General features: G+C 44.5%; 1 protein-coding gene and 1 long non-coding RNA gene across 6 annotated transcripts; one reads left to right on the forward strand and one right to left on the reverse strand.

Moving 5' to 3' along the window:
* Positions 1-3: 3 nt before the first annotated feature.
* LOC120755400 (MOB-like protein phocein) lies at positions 4-19,090 on the reverse strand. Of its 4 annotated transcripts, XM_040070249.1 has the most exons (9): positions 18,995-19,090; positions 16,856-17,020; positions 7,863-7,925; positions 7,326-7,426; positions 5,957-5,999; positions 5,631-5,717; positions 4,070-4,149; positions 3,197-3,308; positions 4-2,359 (listed from the first exon to the last, which is right to left on the reverse strand). In XM_040070249.1, the coding sequence occupies exons 1-9, from the start codon at positions 19,058-19,060 to the stop codon at positions 2,228-2,230; spliced, it is 849 nt and encodes a 282-aa protein (XP_039926183.1). In that variant the 5' UTR covers positions 19,061-19,090; the 3' UTR covers positions 4-2,227. The 4 variants fall into 4 exon arrangements, with proteins under 4 accessions (XP_039926183.1, XP_039926179.1, XP_039926181.1 ...); XM_040070245.2 differs by lacking the exons at positions 16,856-17,020; positions 18,995-19,090 and adding an exon at positions 9,841-9,946; XM_040070247.1 differs by lacking the exons at positions 4-2,359; positions 3,197-3,308; positions 4,070-4,149; ... (2 more) ...; positions 7,326-7,426; positions 7,863-7,925 and adding exons at positions 14,658-15,014; positions 15,556-15,645.
* On the forward strand, positions 10,026-12,904 carry LOC120755401 (uncharacterized). Of its 2 annotated transcripts, XR_005701757.1 has the most exons (4): positions 10,026-10,417; positions 10,904-11,098; positions 11,199-11,248; positions 12,307-12,904. It is a non-coding gene; the product is annotated as an uncharacterized LOC120755401 (long non-coding RNA). The 2 variants fall into 2 exon arrangements; XR_005701756.1 differs by having other exon boundaries at positions 10,904-11,248.
* Positions 19,091-19,176: the final 86 nt, after the last annotated feature.

A 19,176-nucleotide genomic window follows, 5' to 3' on the forward strand; every position in this document is an offset into this window, starting at 1 on the left:
AAATATAGTGGTATGGATAAAGAAACAGTTTAATTTTATCCTTTTTTTACAATATAATTCAAAGACAGTTTCAGTTTCCCTATGATGTAAAGTCTTAATTAAACCTGTTAATATTTATTAGACAAATCAATGGTTTGCTTAGGCTAACTGTAGTTTTATGGTACCATCCAGGCACATGTGTGTACACAGTACTCATGTAAACAATAGCAAGGGAAAATAAAAGCAGTGTCTCACTTAGGCCTTATATAAAATCAGCCTACTATAGCAAGTTAACTTAACAGTGCAAATCTGAATGAGAATGAACAGGATTCAAACTTCCAGAGTTTTGTTTTGAAGTTAAACTCTTAAAGCATAAGAGGAAGAGGTTTAAAATTTTAATGCAGTCCTGAGCACCACATCACTTTCTTCAGTTTTTTAGAGGAAATGTAATTAGCAACACCAGCCCCATGTTTTTGCCTGTCCCAGTCACCATGGCCAATAAACACATGCAGAGTGACTGTACAAAGGTGCCACACCATGGATGGTCCTAGAGCAGAGAGCAACAAGCTAAATACACTTTACTACCTCCAGAAAGCATCCTCCTACCTGCAGTACAAACTTCGTTATCTATCAAAATCAGGTAACCTGGTCTATACAAAGGCAAGTTACAGCTAAGTGTATAGACAGTAACTAAAGCTACTTCACTCTGACAACATCTCATGCAATTACCCTGCTGACAGTTAAATACAATGATAACATGAGACAAGAAGCTGCTGAAGAACACAGCTGTTGCAGTACTTAAGCTTAGTCTCTCAATTTTCTCATTGTTTATATTCCCTTTACATCCAGGTGACAGCAGTTGCTTGAGGTGTGCTTGATTCATATAAAGAAAAACAGAATTTAAGGCATGTTTAGTATATTATGAAAAAACACGTAGTAAAAATATGTGGACTCCCTTCTTTCCATGTAAATATCATGTAGAAAACAAAGTGTAAATTACTGAAACTAGCTGGGCTAGCCCATTCTGACCTGCTGAAAGAAATAAAGAGGGCTCCTGTCAACCTCAGAGAAACAAGCTAACTTCTTAAACAGCAAAGCAAAATTCATTCAAGAACACTGCTACTGCTTTCAGACCCTGCGTTCATGTACACTTAGCAGTATTTCTCTTATATGCATCTCTAAAACATTTAATTCTATCCTTCTAGACAAAACACAATTAAGCAGCACTCATGTAAAGTTATTGTCAGTTATTGCAAATCTGCAAACACAATTTGAAATAGACACCTGACAGGGAACCAGAAGCATGAATCCAAATCTTTCTGTTAATACCGTTAAGGTAACTGAGGAGAAACAAATATATGTTGAAAACAAAATTTAACTCTTGCAAAGAATAAGGTTTGGTATTTCAGGTACTTAGCATGTTTTGACTAGGAATACAAGTCTGACTGTGCCAGTGTGTTATGTAGTGTAACATGAACAGCTGAGGTATAATCTGTAAGCAGTTGCCATAAATCTGCACAGGTATTCTTCAGAGAGGTTGTGGACTGGAGAACAGCAGAAGTCTGCCTTAAGAGGACAGCACCTGTCACCTGCTGCACACAAACCTCCACTGCTGACAAAAAAAAAGTCCAGAAAGTGTGTTAGATATATATCAAGAATATCTATGTTCAATACCATAGTGAAATTGTCCTTTTGGTTAATACTATAGATCCTGTTAGTATTTGGATATACACATACAGCAATATGCACATCCAGAAGTAAATCTTCAAAGCCATTAAAAAAAAAAGGTAAATTAGGAATAAGCTACATTGCAAGAAGCTTCCTGCAGACTTATATATTTAAGGTGATAATCTTTGAACTATGACTTAATATAGCTATTGCATTACAAAATGGCTTGCTGTGAAATCGTAATCTCGCTTTTTCCCCACCCAATCAGACACATCTTCAAGATTGTGATTCAATGATTGTTTAGCAGCATTTTTAGAGAACTGTAAATTCTTTTATTAACAGGCATTATAAACAGATACTACTACTTTTATTTAAAAACCATGAGTGCCACATTGATGAATATACAGCTCATGAATAACTTAGAAGTATTTCCCATATTAAAAGGCAATGCACACAGCATACAAAAAGTATACTAAACAAAGCTATGAAGATACGTGATTGAAGTGTCTAAAGAGATATATACAGTACATAATTAATGTTTTGTTTATATTCAGTACAGGATTCTGCACGGCTCTCCCCATTATGCCTCACTCTCCCCTGACACTGAATTTTGCACTTCTTCTTCCAAAATTGGTACAATCAGGTTATCCTTGGACATCAGATTATACTTCATCACAAACTTAGTGAACCGGTGACACAAGAAAGTTTCATTCTGGAGGTGAAAAAAGGTAAAAAAAACAGTGTGTACAGAGGATTATTTTAAACCATTATGAGGAACATGCTAAACAAAAAGCCTGCTTCTATGTAACTGTCTCATTAGATTTACAAGTCTTAGTCATGCTTAAATAGTAAATTTATATTGATTCTCTTTTATCTTTACTGGTTGCTTATAGTTACTACAAATACTAAGAAACCTACTGAAATTGAGGCTTTAATCACAGCTCAATTTAACAGCACTTAGACAAGAATATATTTAAATATTTCAAACTATGGTTCTGAAATTCCTCCTACATGCACTATCTCCAGCACAGCAGGGCACAATCATTTGATACCTGTTCCAGAAACCTTAAGTGGGATTTGGCAAAGGTTTCCTTTTATATTTAGCTGTACCTCTTTATCTCCTTTCTATCTGTTAATTTCTACTTTCCCATTAAAAAACCTAAGGTTTTTTGCAACTGGGTTACTGGCTGCAGTAACTCAACTGCCCTCAATTCTCTGATCCTTTACAGTTACACAACTGTAATTCCTTAACTGCTGTGCAACATACACAAACAGGAAATACAGATATGTGAGCAGTACTAACTGCACTCAGTGCTTGAAAACCCTCAAATTCTGGCCTTTTGTCTAAATAAAGGGAAACTATAACTGAGTACACTAATCATGCAACTGAATCTTTATATGTAAGTATAACAGCTTTTCAGTTCTTGTAAAACTGTCATTTACTGTACTCAATCCTTCACTTGAATACAGATCTTTGAGTAGGACTACAAATGTTTTATACAACTCCATCAGTTACTTCACTTTCAAGATGTGATTTCAAACTACTTACTTCGTATTCATCAAATATCTGCCGGTGATGAAAATAAGCATGTGAAAATATTCTGTAAATCCTTCGGCACACTGATCCTAATTTGGCTACAGAGGATTCCTTTATGCTAACCCTGTAAGCAACAGGAGAAAGGTTACACAACTGCTCTAAGGAAATGACTACTGAGACACGTGTTGACATAAATTTTGATTGATAAAACTGTCCTGTATAATTGCATATGAAATCTAGACTTGCTAGTGCAAGCTCCACATTTACAAATTGTGTTCTGACTTCAAAAAAGTTCTGCCTGTAATTAATCAGCATCAATTATTCTGGTAAAGGCTGGATTTCTGGTTTCTAGAGTTTACGGGCAAAGAAAAAAAATACTTCCAGTTTCACTTCCTTGTCTATAGCAAATTCCTAGAGAAGCACAATTTGGACTTCTGCAGGGAGTTTTCTCTGATGTGACCTGCCCTGTCTCTGTCTTCTGTGATTGCCATGTCCCACAGTAGGTTGGTGTTAGCTTCTGGAGGGTTCTGGTGCTGTCCTGTTGAAAGCCTTTGAGCTGCAGCACCTGTCCAAAGGCCATCCTCTTGTTTAGGTGGGCACTGCTCCAACGGAAGCCCAGTGCCACTAATAGATACCACTAAAACAGTTTTTACCTAAAAAGCATTCCTCTGCTCCAGTAAATGGCAAACCATTTCAACAAGCCAGAATTCTTGCTTGGCTTAGAAGTGGCAATAGGTCTCCCAACTCCTAAGAGCTGCAAGATTTTAAACACTTCCAACAGTAGCCATGAAAAATGCATTACACCTCTCCCTGGGCTTTGTCACTGTCTTAAGTTGCAGCCTCCTCCCTCCTTCTCTCCCTCCTCCCAAGAGAAAATGTTTTTACCTGCTAGGGAAATATTTATTGCTATTCAGAAGACATGCAGCTCCATCAAGTGTGTGCCTGGTGTAGTCTATAGCAGGACACTACAGAAACAGACAGGGAGTGAGCACATGCATGACATTGTGAGAACTTGTTTAAAAAGAAACATTTTATTGTATTTTCCTGATGCTTTGAACTTCACCAGTCATTTTTATTCCCAAAGTTTCAGGTAGCTTGTCTAAAGGTATAACAACATTTCCTCCACAAGTGAGTCATTTCTGTTCTCTGCTTCACAACACATGTAAATTATTTCAAGAAAAAAAGTTACTATGGTAATGCCATCATGCATGTGAGTAGTGAATTTATGCTCCTCCTTGAGCAAAGCTGTATAATAAAAATACACACTAGGAGTACACTGAAAGGAAAGATTATTGTTGCCTCGCCTCACAGCTCATTTGTTTCCCACATAATCAAGTTGCCAGACTTGCTCTTCTACAGGCTCTGAAACCAAACCTGCACCTAAATCTACCAGTGCGTTTGACTTTGGCACAGAAAACTAAAATCTTACATGTAACTGTTTAACAAGCCAGCCCTGGCTCTGCAATCAAGTACACCTAAAGGAAGAAAGTAAAAATGAACTCAGGCAAACTGAGAGAAGGGATGTCTGTCCATTGTCCATTCAATTTCAGGAAAAAACTTGTCAGTTGTACATTTCTGTCAGCAGTTCAAGGCTCCATCACCCCTATCTGACCATGAAGTGGTAGCTACTGCCATGGAGAACAGAGGATGAATGCTGCATGCTCAGAGATGAAAAGAAGCCTGAAGTTCTCCAATCTAGCTGAGGACAACACTGCCAGACATGCCAAGATGCTGAGTAGGGATAAGGATTAAAGGAGGGAGTGGAAAGTTGGCTAAATCAAAACATCTCAGGAAAGTAAAAGCAGAACAAAAAAGAAAAAAAAAATCTTACAGGACAGAAAAGATAAAGTGAAAAAAAAACCACACTACCTTAATCTGGAAAGTGAAATACAAAGATAAATATGACAAACTGCACTACCATCAGAACTAAAAGCAAGAAAGACTAACTGGACATGGAGGAAGACAAGCTAATGCCATGCTGATAAAGCCACTTGACTAGAAACATTTTTATGACTCTACCACCTTTTTGGAGTAACTGCCCTAAGAATGAGCACATGGAGTCACGTTTGGAGTGTCAGGCTTACACTGACAACTGGATCAAGGTCAATGTTTGAAGAGGAGAGCCTATTCTCAGTATGGACTCTTCTATCAGTTAAAGAGCTTTTTTCCATTGAGTTTCAGGCAGGCTCAACACCAACCCAGAGAGAAAAGGGGAATGTGCAAAGCCACTAATACCTGAGGTAAAAAAGCAGTTCCTGTTACCCCATCCTGTTCCTCTGTAAAACACCACAGAATGGCAGAGAAGAGTAGCTCAAGTGATATTCTTAACCCACATAAGCTCTCCATTTGACTAAGAAGCCACCTCTAACAGGCTCCCCATGAACATATGAACTGTGAAAGAAAATTCCTGCAGCACTGGAGTCAGTTTTCCAAAATACATCCATACCTCTTTGGGAGTTTTATGAGCTGCACAAAGAAAAATCCACTGTTCAGTTGCTGTCATCTGAGTACATGTGTCAGGATGACATTCACTCTGTTAAAACAAGTGTTCAGTTAAGAGAAAAACTGCAGCAAAAAGGAGCTGATATTTTCAAATCACTCCCTTGCCCTGTCCACCCCCCAAAAAGGGTTATTTGCCATAAGCCCTTAAAATCTTACAAAACCTCCAACAACTGCTTAGCCCTGTGTGTATATTTTTAGAAGAAAGCTCTGCAATCTACACAAAACAAAGTCTCCTCCATGACAAAATATAAGTCTCAAGAAAAGAATTACCTGTAGCTTGACAGCTAGTCCATTGAGCTCAAGGCAGAATTGTCTAAAAAAAATCAACACGGCAGCATCAACATCAGTTGTTTCCTCACTGCAAGTATCTCGTAAAAAACAGGTTAGACATTCTGGTCTTCATACCAGCAAATGTTTTTTTTCACTCAGCTAAACAATTCCATTTCAATTCTTCACTTCAGCAGAGGTTGAGTTTAACATATCATTCATTGGAAGTGTTTAAGATACCAATTCTTCTATGAAAGAAATTGCTATTTCACAAATAAAGATTAAAAAAAATAGAACACTTCAAGAGAATTAAGAGTGTAAGTGTTGAACTCATATATCTGGATTGTTCCATCCTTCTAAGATGTACTTCCAGTCAATTAAGGGGCTAAAGTCCCACCTCAGGTCATTAACAGAGTGGGACCTCTGGAATACTGCTTTCACTGCAGTGTATCTGAAAGCACATTCCTGAACTTTACAGAACTCAGCCCTCCACCTTACAAGAAAATCTGAATAAATTTTTCAAAACTCACAAGTCATAGTGACAAGTCACTTTTATCCAAAATTTTGGGGGAGTAATATGAAAGGACAGGAGGAATTCTTAAAATATGACTTTGCAACTGTATGTAGATACTCTTTCCTTCCTTGAGGACTCCCTGTTGTCAATTGGAACTATTGCAGACCAGGTGAGAGAAAAAGAAAATGTGAGGCAAAAAAACAAGGTCTGAATCTAGGAGGAGCTTAGAACTGTTCTTATTCCAGAAAATACTAAATAAAGTGAGAAGAGGTGCTCATAAGAAAAATAAAAAATAAAAATCAGGACAAAAGGATTACTGCATATGTATTAATAACTACACTACAACTGAAAAATATTTTAAGGCACAACCTTCCAAGGCTGAATGTATTTATTGTACTGCAATTTAAAAAAAAAAACAGAGGTGGACAAAAAGGTTTGTTTCCTTACAAGCAGAAAAAGAACTGTAAGACACAGGTACTCTTGCTGTCTCCACCAATTTGCCTGCAAGTTTCAGACAAAGCACTGGGAGCATCTGGAAATCACATTACACGTTAGTGGAGATGAAGAACTGACAGTACTCTGAAAAAGTGCTATGGAAATGACTATATCTTCATATTCAAAAAGTGAGGTACAAATATTTTCTTTAAAAAAAAAAAAAAAAGCCATTAAAATCAGATTACATTATAAATCTTTAGAAATAACAGGGAATTCAGAAAATAATACCAATATTTAACAGTGGAAAAATCAAGCTTCATATAAGTTAGTTTTGATGTGCCACATTCAAGTAGATTCACTACCACCATCAATGAACAAAACTTGGAACCAAGAGAGAATGTTGACAGAAAATGGATTTTTTACCTTAAATGTTCATACTTCCATACACCTTCATCCTGGCCTTCGGGAGGTTCAAGGATCTTATCAATGTTGGAACAGTCTGCTCTTATGTTTTGTTGAATATACTGGGGGGGAGTAGAAATAAAACTAGATCTTGTTGTAATTACAGTAAGACAGTATATTTAGGACATTACATCTTGGAGGGGTTTAGTTTTTACTTAAATGATTGACAGACTAAAATGTTCAAAAGTAGATGGGCAGGATAAAGAAACTGGTATTAAAAATGCCAGATCTAAAAAATGCCTTTCTAAAAGAATGGAGAACTGCCCCCCACCATTTTCTTAAATTTGATGTGTTTAAACTGGACATGGGAATTTAAGTTTATTTCTGCAAACAAAATTAACCATGAATTTGTTAATATACATGGGTGCTTAGGAAATTCACTGCTGTGCAGCACCACCCTAAGCAGGTAAATATCAAGCCCTGGTTCCATTTTATACACCAGAACACAGAACCTGGGAAACTGCACTCATGAACAACATTTCATGTAAGTAGGAATACCTGCTGGACAGCTAATGTACTATCCATTTCTTCAAAGGATTCATCAGGCCAGTTGTAGAAATCCTGTTTTGAAAAAAGAAAGTTTAAAGCGATGTAACAAAACCAGAGGGGGAGGAAGAAAGGCACACAGCCTACAATGAGCATGAGCATGCAGGAAAATAGATGGAGTTTATACAATTCCAGGAAGCTGCATCTGAACAGAAGCAGCACACAGTCCTGGCAGGAAGAGGGTGAGATGGGATTTACACTCCCAGCACTGCAATAGAGCAAGCCTTGAAATGGAAAGCTCTGTGACTGGGCAGGTGAACACCCCCGCTGCCCCACACCCTGCTCTAGCACCCAGAGCCTGTATTTTTTACACTAAATGCAGCACACAGCACCCACTGCAGGTGTTAGACCAGGTAGCAGTGGGGAAGAGGAGGTCTGTAGAGAACAGCAGCATACATTGCTTATGAAACAAACTCACGGTGGTGACACAGCAAGAAAAACATCTCTGAAACGAGATCACGCAGTGCTGTGCCAGCCTAACCTGGTACCACATCCCCACCTTACCCTTGGTAAGGTCAGTATGCCTTAATTAATTTACCTGGATGCTTATCAGCCTTGTTAATGATAAAGCCTTCCTGAAGTTTCACCTCAGATCCACCTGTGTTCGGCAGCAATCCTCATGTGCTGCACCCACGATCATCCCAACCATAGGCTTTTTCTTACTGCATTTTTCGCATCTACAGTTTGGTGCTGCTCCCTCACATCATGCAGAGATGCTGCACATCAGCTTGCTGCAGTCATCCCAGTAGGTGCAATGACTCAGTGAAAATGTCCTAAAGCTCAGCAATCTGTTCCTGAGAGAGTAAGTCAGCTCGGGAAAAAATACCTCAAGTGCACATCCACTGCTGAAATATCATTACCTAATTGTCTTTGCAAACTGAATAGTTATACCAGTGTCATCCAAAATAAAACATGAAATACAGCCACATACAAAAATCACGTCTGTGGAGACAAATTATTATCACTATACAAAACTCTTCAAATGTACGTGAACTTCGTAACATATGTCCAAAACTAGGTCTATGTCCAGCTGTTTTTCATAATACCCCAAATTTATTAAAGGCACACAACATTCTATCTCCTTTACAGATTAAACATGCATAGAATGACCTGATTTACCAGATTGTGTAATAATAATGTTACCTCTAAACTATGACAAAGAACAGGAGACACTGCTCCTTTCCCACCATGAGTTCTCATCACAAAAGCAGAGGGCAAAGTCTCACATAAAGATCTGACAGATAACCTCTCTGAAATAATCTAAAAAATGCAGTTTCCGTGTTTGAGGTGCGCCTTTTCCAGCTGACCGTAAAACCCCAGAAACAAATTAATTTAATTTTGATTAAGGGAAGCGATGTGACACCAGCATTTTCCTGTGCGCAGTTATGTAAGGGAAGGATGACTTCCCTCTGGGATGGGAGGACAGGCAGGTACGGTCGCTGTGACCGTGCCGAGCTCCCACCCGGAGCCTTGTGCCGGGTCATGGGCTCGCTCCCGGAGCGTGCTCTCAGTATTTTCACAGCAGTAACAGCAGCGGTGCCTGACAGTACCGGGGACCCGCCCTGCCCGCACCGGCCTGCGGGCCGCGCTCACGCCCGGCTGTCACAGGTGTTGTCCGGCCCGGCCGAGGCCCCCGCGGCCCCTCCCTCGGCCAGCCGGGCCCGACGCAACCTCCATTCCCAAGCCGCCGAGCCCGCGGGGAAGGAGCCGCCGCCGCCCCCGGCCCGCGGCCACCGGGTCTCGCCCACTGCCCCGCGCCCGGCCGCGGGAACAAAGCGATCCCCGCGGCGGAGCCGCCGCCGCCGCCCGGCCCGGCCCCGGTAGGCCCGGCGCGGCCCTCGGCGCCGCCCCCCCGGTGGCGGCGCCGCCCGTGCCCGCCCGCCCGGCGGCCGCGGGGGCGGCGGCAGGAGCGGCGGCGGCGGCGACTCACCTGGGCCTTGGTGCCCGGGCGGTTCCGCCGGAGCACGGCCGTGCCCTCCGCCATGACCATAGCGACCGCGGGGCCCGGATGTGCCGGGGGCGGGGCGGGAGCGCGCCCGCCGAGGGAGGGGCGGTGCGGCCGGAACAGCTTCTCGCGAGAGAAGGCGCGAGGAGGCGCGCGGGGGTGGCCGTGAGGGGAGGAGAGGGCGAGGCCTCCCCATTCCCTGCCCCATTCCCGTTGCCTGCCTCCGCCCGGCCGCGGGGCGGCGCCCACGAGCCGTCCTCCACGCGGCTCCGGAGGCCATGGACGCTTCCCTGAGGGCACCTGCGGGTTCCTCTTGCCGGAGCAGGCCTTTGTATTCCTGAGGGACAGCACTGACACCCCCCCACACACACACACACGCACACACAAAGCCGCGAGTGGGGAATTTTGCGGCGGCCGCTCGGTGCTCCGCGGCGGGGCCGGTGTCGCAGAGAATGACCCGGTTTGTGAGGCCCAGCCTCGCACGGAGATTGACGGGCTGAGTGGTTGTTGGGGAAATCCATCCTTCGCATTTCATCCTGTTTCATCAGCATGCTCACGCAAGGTTAGTCCTCGCTTGTCCCTGTACAACCGAGTCCCTGATGTTCTGTACAATAAGGGCGTGGGTTTAAAAAAAAAATCAGAGTCTTATATTCAATATTTATATGTGTTAACTCTAAAAATAATGAATAAAAAATTCCACCCCAGCGACGGTTTGAGGCCAAATAATTTTAAAGTAGGTAGGAAGCCTTTCTAGGTCTCCAAAGGCAGGAGTGAGACACCTGTGAGCTTGGTGTGCAGAGGGCACAAACTGCTGTGCTAATGGCAAACAGAGTTAGCTTAGGTTTCAAGGTTTACTGAGTCGACTGTTGAATCTATTTGGGAGGAAAACAGGAAAAAAAAAGACACTGTTATCTCATAGCTGGCTGATAAATAAGTCTCCCTTACAAGCAAGTCAAGTAAAAAATTTTGGAAGACCAGAGTGACTCATACTATTTCTGTAAGACAAGTGAGAAGACAATTATTTGAGAGCTGTTCTATTTCTTGACAGTACGCGGTAGAAATGAGTACGGAATAAGGAGGGGTGAATTGCTTCTGTCCGTGTGCAAGAACAATGAAGCCGTGAGGTACCGATGAGACACCTCCCTCCTACAATCGAGGAACAAATGGTTACAGTTGTGTGGTGGTTCCTGCAAAGTGGAGAATGCTGCTACCTGGTGCTGTCCCTGCTCCCTCCGCATTTCAGGTTGAATGCTGGGTGTAATTTCCCCCTTCGCTCTGTGAATAACAAGTTAAAACCCCTTCCTTCTACCCAGTGAAAGTTACAGTTTGTGAAACGTTTCCAGATCGAAAACGCTGAAAACCCTCCAATTAGGCTTTCCCGCCAGAAGGAGAGGTAGGTGCACTTTGAATCCTGACTTTGGCTGGGTACGGCCGTGAGCAGGACCGTGCCTTGCTCCGGGGGCCAGGCTGGGGCCGGGGGCTGGGCCGTGTGCGAGGGAGCAGAAATGGGTGACGGGGTCAGCGCCCGCCGCAGCGAGCCCGCAGTTCTATTCCAGCAGAGGCAGCTCTTCTCACGTTACACTGTAACGCGAAGTTTGGCATTCCTGCCTTCGGGCGCCCCAGTTCGGTTTGCAGTAGTTACTTTTTTACTCCTGCCCCAAGGATGTCGGCCATTCGGGTCGTGTGGCGAAACTCCCCTTGTGTAAAAAAACCATCAAAAGGTTTAAAATGCTGCGAGAAATTGGTGTATTGGAATGAGGAGTAGAAATGTCCTATTACCTCTTTAGACCAGCTGTGTTCCAACTTTTTTTTAATGAGATTGATGTTATTATTAGCTAGTTTCAAAATACAAGCAGCTCTAGTTGCTGGAGTCCTTCAAAATTCAGCAGCTTGTTTGCGTGTTGTTCTGTTTTTGTTTTGTTTTGTTTTCATTTTCAATCACCATATTCAAGGTTTAACTTTGAAGCAAAGAAAAGTTGGGCACTTGACATTTCCATTTGTCCCTGACTTTCATTTCATGGCCGTCTTGCTTTTAACATGGAAACAAATTTGACTGTGAAGAAATACCTCTCAGAGAAAAAGATGTCTTTGTTAGTTCAGTCTGAAGATGGTTCATGGGTTTGCAGAAAAAAAAGGAAAGAAATCTGCCTTGTTTATTAAGATCTTGAATTCTGTAGGGTATCTTGTGTTGCCCCTTGATAATTAACCCTGTTATTTCTGGAAGACACTTATTATTTTTATCTCATTAAATTTCAAGCTGTTTTTCTAACAAAATGTGAACAACAGTAATTGCAGTTCTCAGGTTTTCAGCTCATTATCTTATGGCCCTCAATAATGAAAATTTGAATATTTGGCCAAAACTTTATCAACCATTCATCTGCTGTTAGGGACCTGGCTCTCCTTACTTCTCTATTGGCATATAAATGTTCCATCCTTTTCTTACTGCGGCAGGATAACATAACGAGGGCGAGAAACGCTTTCTGAAAACACTTCAGCTTGGAAGCTGCTCTGAAGTGTTAAGAGAGTCACAAATGATGGAGTCCACCTGGTTTCCTTGTGATTCACACAGACTGAAGAAACACTGAAGGCTGTGTCTCCTCAAAAAAGCAGGTGAGGCAACGTGCAACTTTTACACCAAAACTGAAGTTTTGAACCCATCCAGAAACCAGTGGAAAGAAGCCTCATTTCCTACAGGAAGGACAGAGCAGAGAAAGAGGTTTGTGGTTGATTGTCCTGCCCTGGGGAACCCGAGGGATGTAGGATTTGGCACAGTCATGGCCTGAGGGGCACTAACAGCAGATGGATCACCTTGGCTGTGTGGCAGTTGCCCTGTCCTTGCTTGCAGTGAGAGCCTTGCGGTGCAAGGATGGAATGTTCCAGCAGATGTTCTGGCGTGTCCTCCATTTGATTTGGCCTAGCAATGCTACTTCCCCCCACATCCATAAATCACTTACTCCCATGAAGTGTGACTTCTGTTTTCAATCACTTACGTGAACTGCAGTAGATACAGCCATGCTAAATATATTTTAATAAATAAGCATTGAATCAAGCTGCTGAAAACCTGCTGGGCTGAAAGCGGGGGCTGAGGGTAGAGCTAGGGGCAGCCAGGTTGTGTGCTGGGGGCTCAGAGTGATCCTACGCCGTTCACGTCTTTTAGAGACATTATGGAAAGAAATGCTGAAGTTTTAGGCCTAAACATTTCTCTGTTGGCAGTTAACTCCTACTGCATCTTGAGGTGGGGTATGGTGTCCCTAAGCAGTTTGTAAATGTTTAAACTGCCTTCTCCTCTTTGGAATGTGACTGCAGCAGACTGCCTGCCTTATCCTGGGAGATAAAGGCATGCTGGCTGCAGTGGGAGATAGTGCTTCCCAGGGAGTTTGTGTTTCATTGCACAATCAATTGTCTTGCCAGGTCCTCAGGGTGTGATTATCTAAGCTTCAGCTTGGAAGTGCAGTACTGTAGCTACTAAAGTAAAACTGCAATAGGGCAGATTTCAAGTAGGCCTTTTATACTAAAGAGTGTATTTTTATTAATTTAGCATCTTCCCTGTCTGTCCATATTTCAGTGCAAATTTAACCCCTAGGGCAGTGACAGGTTTGTCTTCAGCTCCAGAGCAAGGACCCCACAGCTAAGGGGAGCAAAAGACATTGCAGCCAAGCCTGGCAAATGCAGCTCCTGCTGGAACAGCTGGGTGGGTGATCAATGGCACCCGGGATAAAACGTGGCTCCAGCTCACCCCTGGGCTGTGCAGCTGATGGGAGGGACTTTCTGCTGGCAGAAAATACATTGTGTTTCAAACGGTGTCGCGGCTTGGGTCCCACACTGCAGCCACCGAATGGAGTTCTGGGAAGTATTCTGTTACAGTTCTTTACGGTCCCCCGTGCAATAAGGGTTATAATGTGTCTAGCAGTGCTGAGTTCTTATCAGCATGAGTGAGGTGCGAAAGAAGAGCAGTTTAATTGCAGCCAATGAGGTTCCAGCAGCAGGAAGTCACGCACTGACTGACTTCACTAAGAGGACCCCAAGAGCGCTTTAAGGCACTGTCTGTTCTTAGGCTGTTCTCCATCCCTGTGCACCCCAGCTTTGAAAGCCTCCTCAGGAACACTGCAGATTTGGGTGCTCCTGCCTGTACAACCCTGAATCCTTTCCACAGCACGGAAACGTGGCCAGAAATACTCAAATTTAATTGCTTCAGCATTACCTAAGTCAATGTCTTGCTCTTTAAGAATGGTGTGTTAAGGATAAAGGGAATGTAGTTTGTCAAAGCATGTTTCCTGAGTTAAGGGAAAGCACAAGATCTGGGTGTGATTCTGTGATAATCAGTAAAGAAACTTCATTTATCATCAGCCCCACTTCTGCCTGATTAACTGCTGGGGGAGGGTTTTTATTTTCTACTGGTAAAACTCAGCGAGTGATAAGCGAGAATAACCGTTAATTCTTATCTGCTTCATCTGGGAACTGGCTGATTTTGTTCCAGCAGACAGGACTAATGCCAAGCTCCTTCCACCTGCTGGGGAACAGGCTCTTTGTGCAGGGAGCTTTGCGTGCCTTAACCTTTCAGTGTTTTAGGGCCTTCAGAAAGAAGTCTAAAGAACCCATGCAGTCTCAGGCGTCCAATGTGCAAGGGAGCTGGATAAAAGCCCTCAGCAAGATTGCACCTGTCTGGTGACCATTTGAAGCTCATTTCATACAAACTTGGGGAAAATAACGTATTACTGCCATTGAATGTTTCAGAGAGCTCATTACACAACTGAGACTCAGTTTCACTGAGCAGAACAGCAGAAACTGAGACAGAAGCAGAATAGTTTTATAAGTTTATTGTAAAGACCTTTACAACCTCAGTATAGAGATAGGGATATAAAATGATGCTGTTCGGAATAATTAAGGCTGGTTGGTGGTCATCCAAATTTCACTGTTCAATGGAACTCAAGCAAGAGCAACTGATTTCTGACTGTACATGTTTTTATTTGTGTTCCATCGTTACAGTGAGATCGCAAGTTATTTCAAAGACTCAATGCCTGTTTATTATAAAATAAAGGACATTATTTACATGATGAAAGAAAAATTTCAGCATTTTAGTGGAATGGATGACTGATACTGCAACAGGTTTAGTCCACATATTTCCCAAGAATGTCGCCATCTCTAAACAAGTAGTAGTCCTGCAAAGAAATGAAACATTAGCTTCCGACACGTAAATCTTTTTGTTTTACAAATACTGTCTTGTTCTGAGTCAGCATTGTTGCAGTAACTAAGTACAAAATCAAAAGCAAGATAACCAAGAAGCCAACATGCAGAGCTAGTCTCGAAAAAATTCTTTTTGTTCCTAAGATACTCTTTGGAGAGCTATCAAGTTACTACCTCTAGCAGTGGGAAGTGCAAGAACTGTTAGAAAACAATTCTGCATGCTTTCCCTGCCAAAAGCAAGGATGGCCCCAGGAACTTCTGAGCCTTTTTGGATTCCCTCTAGTATGTGCTTGACATTTGGAACATTTTGCCCACCCAGCAAAGTCAGGTCAGAGGTTCCCGTGGTTGCTTCCTTTTTTGCAGGGACAGAAGTAGCAGGAGCACAGCTACCACAAGGTGGCTGGATCCAGCTGCTCCCTTTCTTGAATGCTGCTTACACCACGAAGTAACCACGGTATTTACAAGTGGTGTTTCAGGAACTGTTCTGATTCGCACTCACAAAGTTTGGAAACCTACCTTATCTTCTAGTACGATCTTAGTACCACCATATTCTGGGAGCAAAACCTTTTCGCCAACTTTTACACTCACTGGCTGAATCTCGCCATTCTGAAAAAAGAAAAAAAAAAATCCTTACTTTTCCACAATATAAACAGATGTAATAGAATTCCTCCAAATGACAACAATCCATCCATGCACAGAAACATTCAGGAAATCACAACTCTGCATTTAGTTTTGACTGTAAATACAAGTGCGAGGACTTTGCTTGACACACTGAATAGGACTTCACTTAAAGAACCAAGAAACCCCCCTGTAAAATCAAGGGACAAAGTCCATTTCCATATGCTATAGCCAAGGGTAACTCCTCCTAGGACCAGTTAAAAAAATACCTTCTCATTTCTGTAACTTGGATCAACTCACCCCTGCTGCCATCACAGCAAACTTGTTCAGAAACACCCAAGAAAGGTGAATTAATATTTTTGTATTATAAATAAAACATTAACACATTAGTCAAATACTGTCACCCTTTCACAACGTAAACCTTTAACAATCAGATCCCCACACAAACCAGCCTGGGATGTATAGAGGCACTCATGGTAAAGAGAGGCCAAGGCAACGTGCCCAAGTTGAAATTTAACCTGTTTTCCAGTGTTGCCACTGACTGAACCCTGCTCTGGTGGGGAACCAGCCCTCCTGATGTGGCAGCCCTCAGGCACTGGCACTTTTCTGAACTGTCTTATTTCCATATACATATCTGGTGTGCAAAATTAACACGCAGTCATTCGACACTTTTTCCTGTTCACTGCTGACTTTCTTTAGTCCAATGAGCCTCATCCTTATGGGCAGCGCTATTCTGCACAGCACAAGACAGCCACTGCCACGTTCTGGGGTTTCACCCTGCTCACAAGTCACAGACATCTGGGCATGTAATAATTTTAACAAAGAAGTCTGCTAGTCCCTCAAGGCTTTGGCTGAGAAGGTATCACACAAAACACTGCCTACATATTTAAAATGAACAAACACCAACACCTCCCCCCAAAAAACCCCACCAGCAAACCCCACAAAAACCAAACAGCAAACAGAAGAAACCCCCCTCCATTTTACAAAGGATGAAAAGAATGCTGGAATCCATTTCAGGAGAACTTGAGATTTCTACCTGCTTTTTGAATCTCCACTTGTAATTTCAGCCATCACAGTCACCCATTTTTGTGAGCTATCACCACTCTTGCACTATAACCGTCCCACTCTTACAGCAACGTTCCAGCTACCGTCATACCCTTACTGATTCTACCCAAATGGAATGCTTCAGGGTAATCACCTTTCCTCTGGCTCCAGATCCAACTGCTACTACTGTTGCTTGCAGTACCTTCCCTTGGGATTTTTCTGGTATCATGATTCCTCCCTTGGTTACCGTCTCAGCCGCACATCGCTCAACCAGCACGCGATCAAAGAGGGGAAGAAACTTCCTAAATGCCTTTCCCGCCTGTGGAAGTGTACATTAGAACATGAGAGCCATTACAACATAAACTGCAATTAAAAGGAGTTTTAAAAACCCCAACACATAATGGTTTCTCTTTTGAGAGAGATGAATAGCATAAAACAATTGCTAAGCACTTATTTAATAGCAGCGTACAAATACCACATCTGATTGCATCAGAAACTCCTGAAGGCATGGGCAGCTGCTGGGCAATCCTGACAGCTTGGCCCTAGGAAGATGTACTCCAGCTGGGGAACAAAGCATCCATGGATGGAGCAGACTCCTCTCTGGAAAGGCCTCCAGGCTTTGAACACCAAACCCTCCGTTGCTATAGCTTGGTGAGCATAATTATTGATTATATGAACTGCATTTCTCCAGTTCTTAATGAAAATTACAGCTGCATTTGTACTTGCAAGGAGGTTTACATTAAAGAAGCACAAGTCTAGCCAGGTGCCCCACTGTCAGTCTTTCTCAGGTGCTTTCAAGCATTACCCTTTCACAAAAAAATATGTGAGAATCTGCAGCCTGAGCCACAGTGCTGTTACTTAAACCATCTTGGTTTGGGGTTTTTTGCAACTACTTACTGCTACCCGTCTGCATTTCAGAACTGGCAGTCTAATTCCCATAGGCCAGATAAATGCAAGCACATGCATTTATCGCAACACGCAGGGGTCAGGAAGAAGGAACTTGCTTTGATTTAGAAGGAAACAGATGGCAACTTGCCAAGTCACATGGAGATAGCTCTCCACTAGACAGGTACACAGAGCCCACACTCAGAGAAAGAGCTGGAAGGGCCTGGCACCCGTGTGCCCTTTGCTGGCACTCATCGATAGCCACACACACTTGGGAAGTGGCAGAAACAAAGTCACAGGCAAAGCACGAACAAAAGGCAGCACATGGAAGATGCAGTGTTCAACTGCTGTCAGCAGCACAGGGATAAAAGATAACCAAGGAAAAGGCTGCCAGTTGTGTATATTTTCATTCTGTGAAGATAACATCGCTGACTCTCTTTTTTAAGAGCCATTCTACGTTTGCCAGAAATAAAACCGCCACACTTGTGATCGTGAACGTATTATACTAAATTTTAATACTTCACGTTATTATTATCATGAGAATCAAGCATCACTGCAAGAACAAGGGCAACGCAGACACTCTCCTTCTTCTCTACAAAAAATTTTACAAAACTTATAGAAGGAGGGCTCCAGAGCGAGTCATAGGTTTCTTTTCCATCTCCGCAGAGACCCGCCGTGGCCTGCGCGGCCCTGCCCTGCAGCGTTGCTGCCACGGGGCTGCTCCCGTTACTGCGGCGGGGAGGAACCCTGAGCTGGGGAGTCTGCGCAGCCCCCGCGAACCTCCCGCCACGTCCCGGCCCGCAGCCCCCGCGCCTGCCGGGGCAGTCGCTTCTGCCCCACGGACTGCGTGACCTTGCGGCGCCGCCACCCCCCTCCTCCGCCTTCCCGCCGTCCCCGCCACGAGCCGGCGCCGCAGCCGTGACCCGCGGGCACGGAGCACGCCCGTGCGCAGCCGCGGCTGCTCGGGGGCCCCGGCGGCGACCCGACCGCGGGGAGGAGCAGGGGCGCCGCCGGGCCCTGCGAGGTGTCCGTCCCCGCGGCGCCGGACACGCTGGGCGGAGCAGCCCGGGGCCGGGGCCGCAGTTGCGATGGGGACGCGGCGCGGCGGCGGCCCCGGCACTCACCATGATGCTCCCGCGCCGCCCGCACCGAGTGACCGCGCCGCCGCCAGCACACACGTGAGGAAGGTCACGGCGTGCGCATGCGCGACCGGCGCCCCGCCCCGGGGCGGAGCGGACCCCACCCCTTCTCCGGGCCCCGGGCGCCGTTAGCGCCGCCGGTTTTTTTTCCCCCGCTGCGGCCCCGTCCCGGTCCCGGGGACGGCTACGCCCCGGCGGCACCGCGGAGCCGCCGCACAGGGCCCGTGGCGCCCCGGGCCGCGTCCCGCACGGAAGTGAGGTCAGCTCACCCCTGACCCGCGGCGAGCATGAGCGTTCCAGAAGGTTCTGGAATCGGCGGGCCCCGGAACATGCATGGTTCATGCCGCAGCGCGCGGCGCATGCGCGATTCCGGCCCGCGGCCCAGCGCGGCGGGCGGGCGCGGAGGCCATGCTGGTTCCGGGGCCGGGCGGCCGGAGCCCCACATGGGCCG

The sequence above is a fragment of the Hirundo rustica genome, chromosome 7 (assembly GCF_015227805.2).
Source record: "Hirundo rustica isolate bHirRus1 chromosome 7, bHirRus1.pri.v3, whole genome shotgun sequence".
Taxonomy (NCBI): domain Eukaryota; kingdom Metazoa; phylum Chordata; class Aves; order Passeriformes; family Hirundinidae; genus Hirundo; species Hirundo rustica.

Bases quoted from the DNA above. Each gene is read 5' to 3' on its own strand.
- LOC120755400 (XM_040070249.1), bottom strand. From the start codon at position 19,060: ATGCATGTTCCGGGGCCCGCCGATTCCAGAACCTTCTGGAACGCTCAT. The intron at 5,718-5,956 runs GTAATTCTTTTC...TTGTTTTAACAG, and splicing joins GACTAGCTGTCAAGCTACAG to AGTGAATGTCATCCTGACAC. The intron at 4,150-5,630 runs GTATGGATGTAT...CTGTTTCTGTAG, and splicing joins CTCATAAAACTCCCAAAGAG to TGTCCTGCTATAGACTACAC.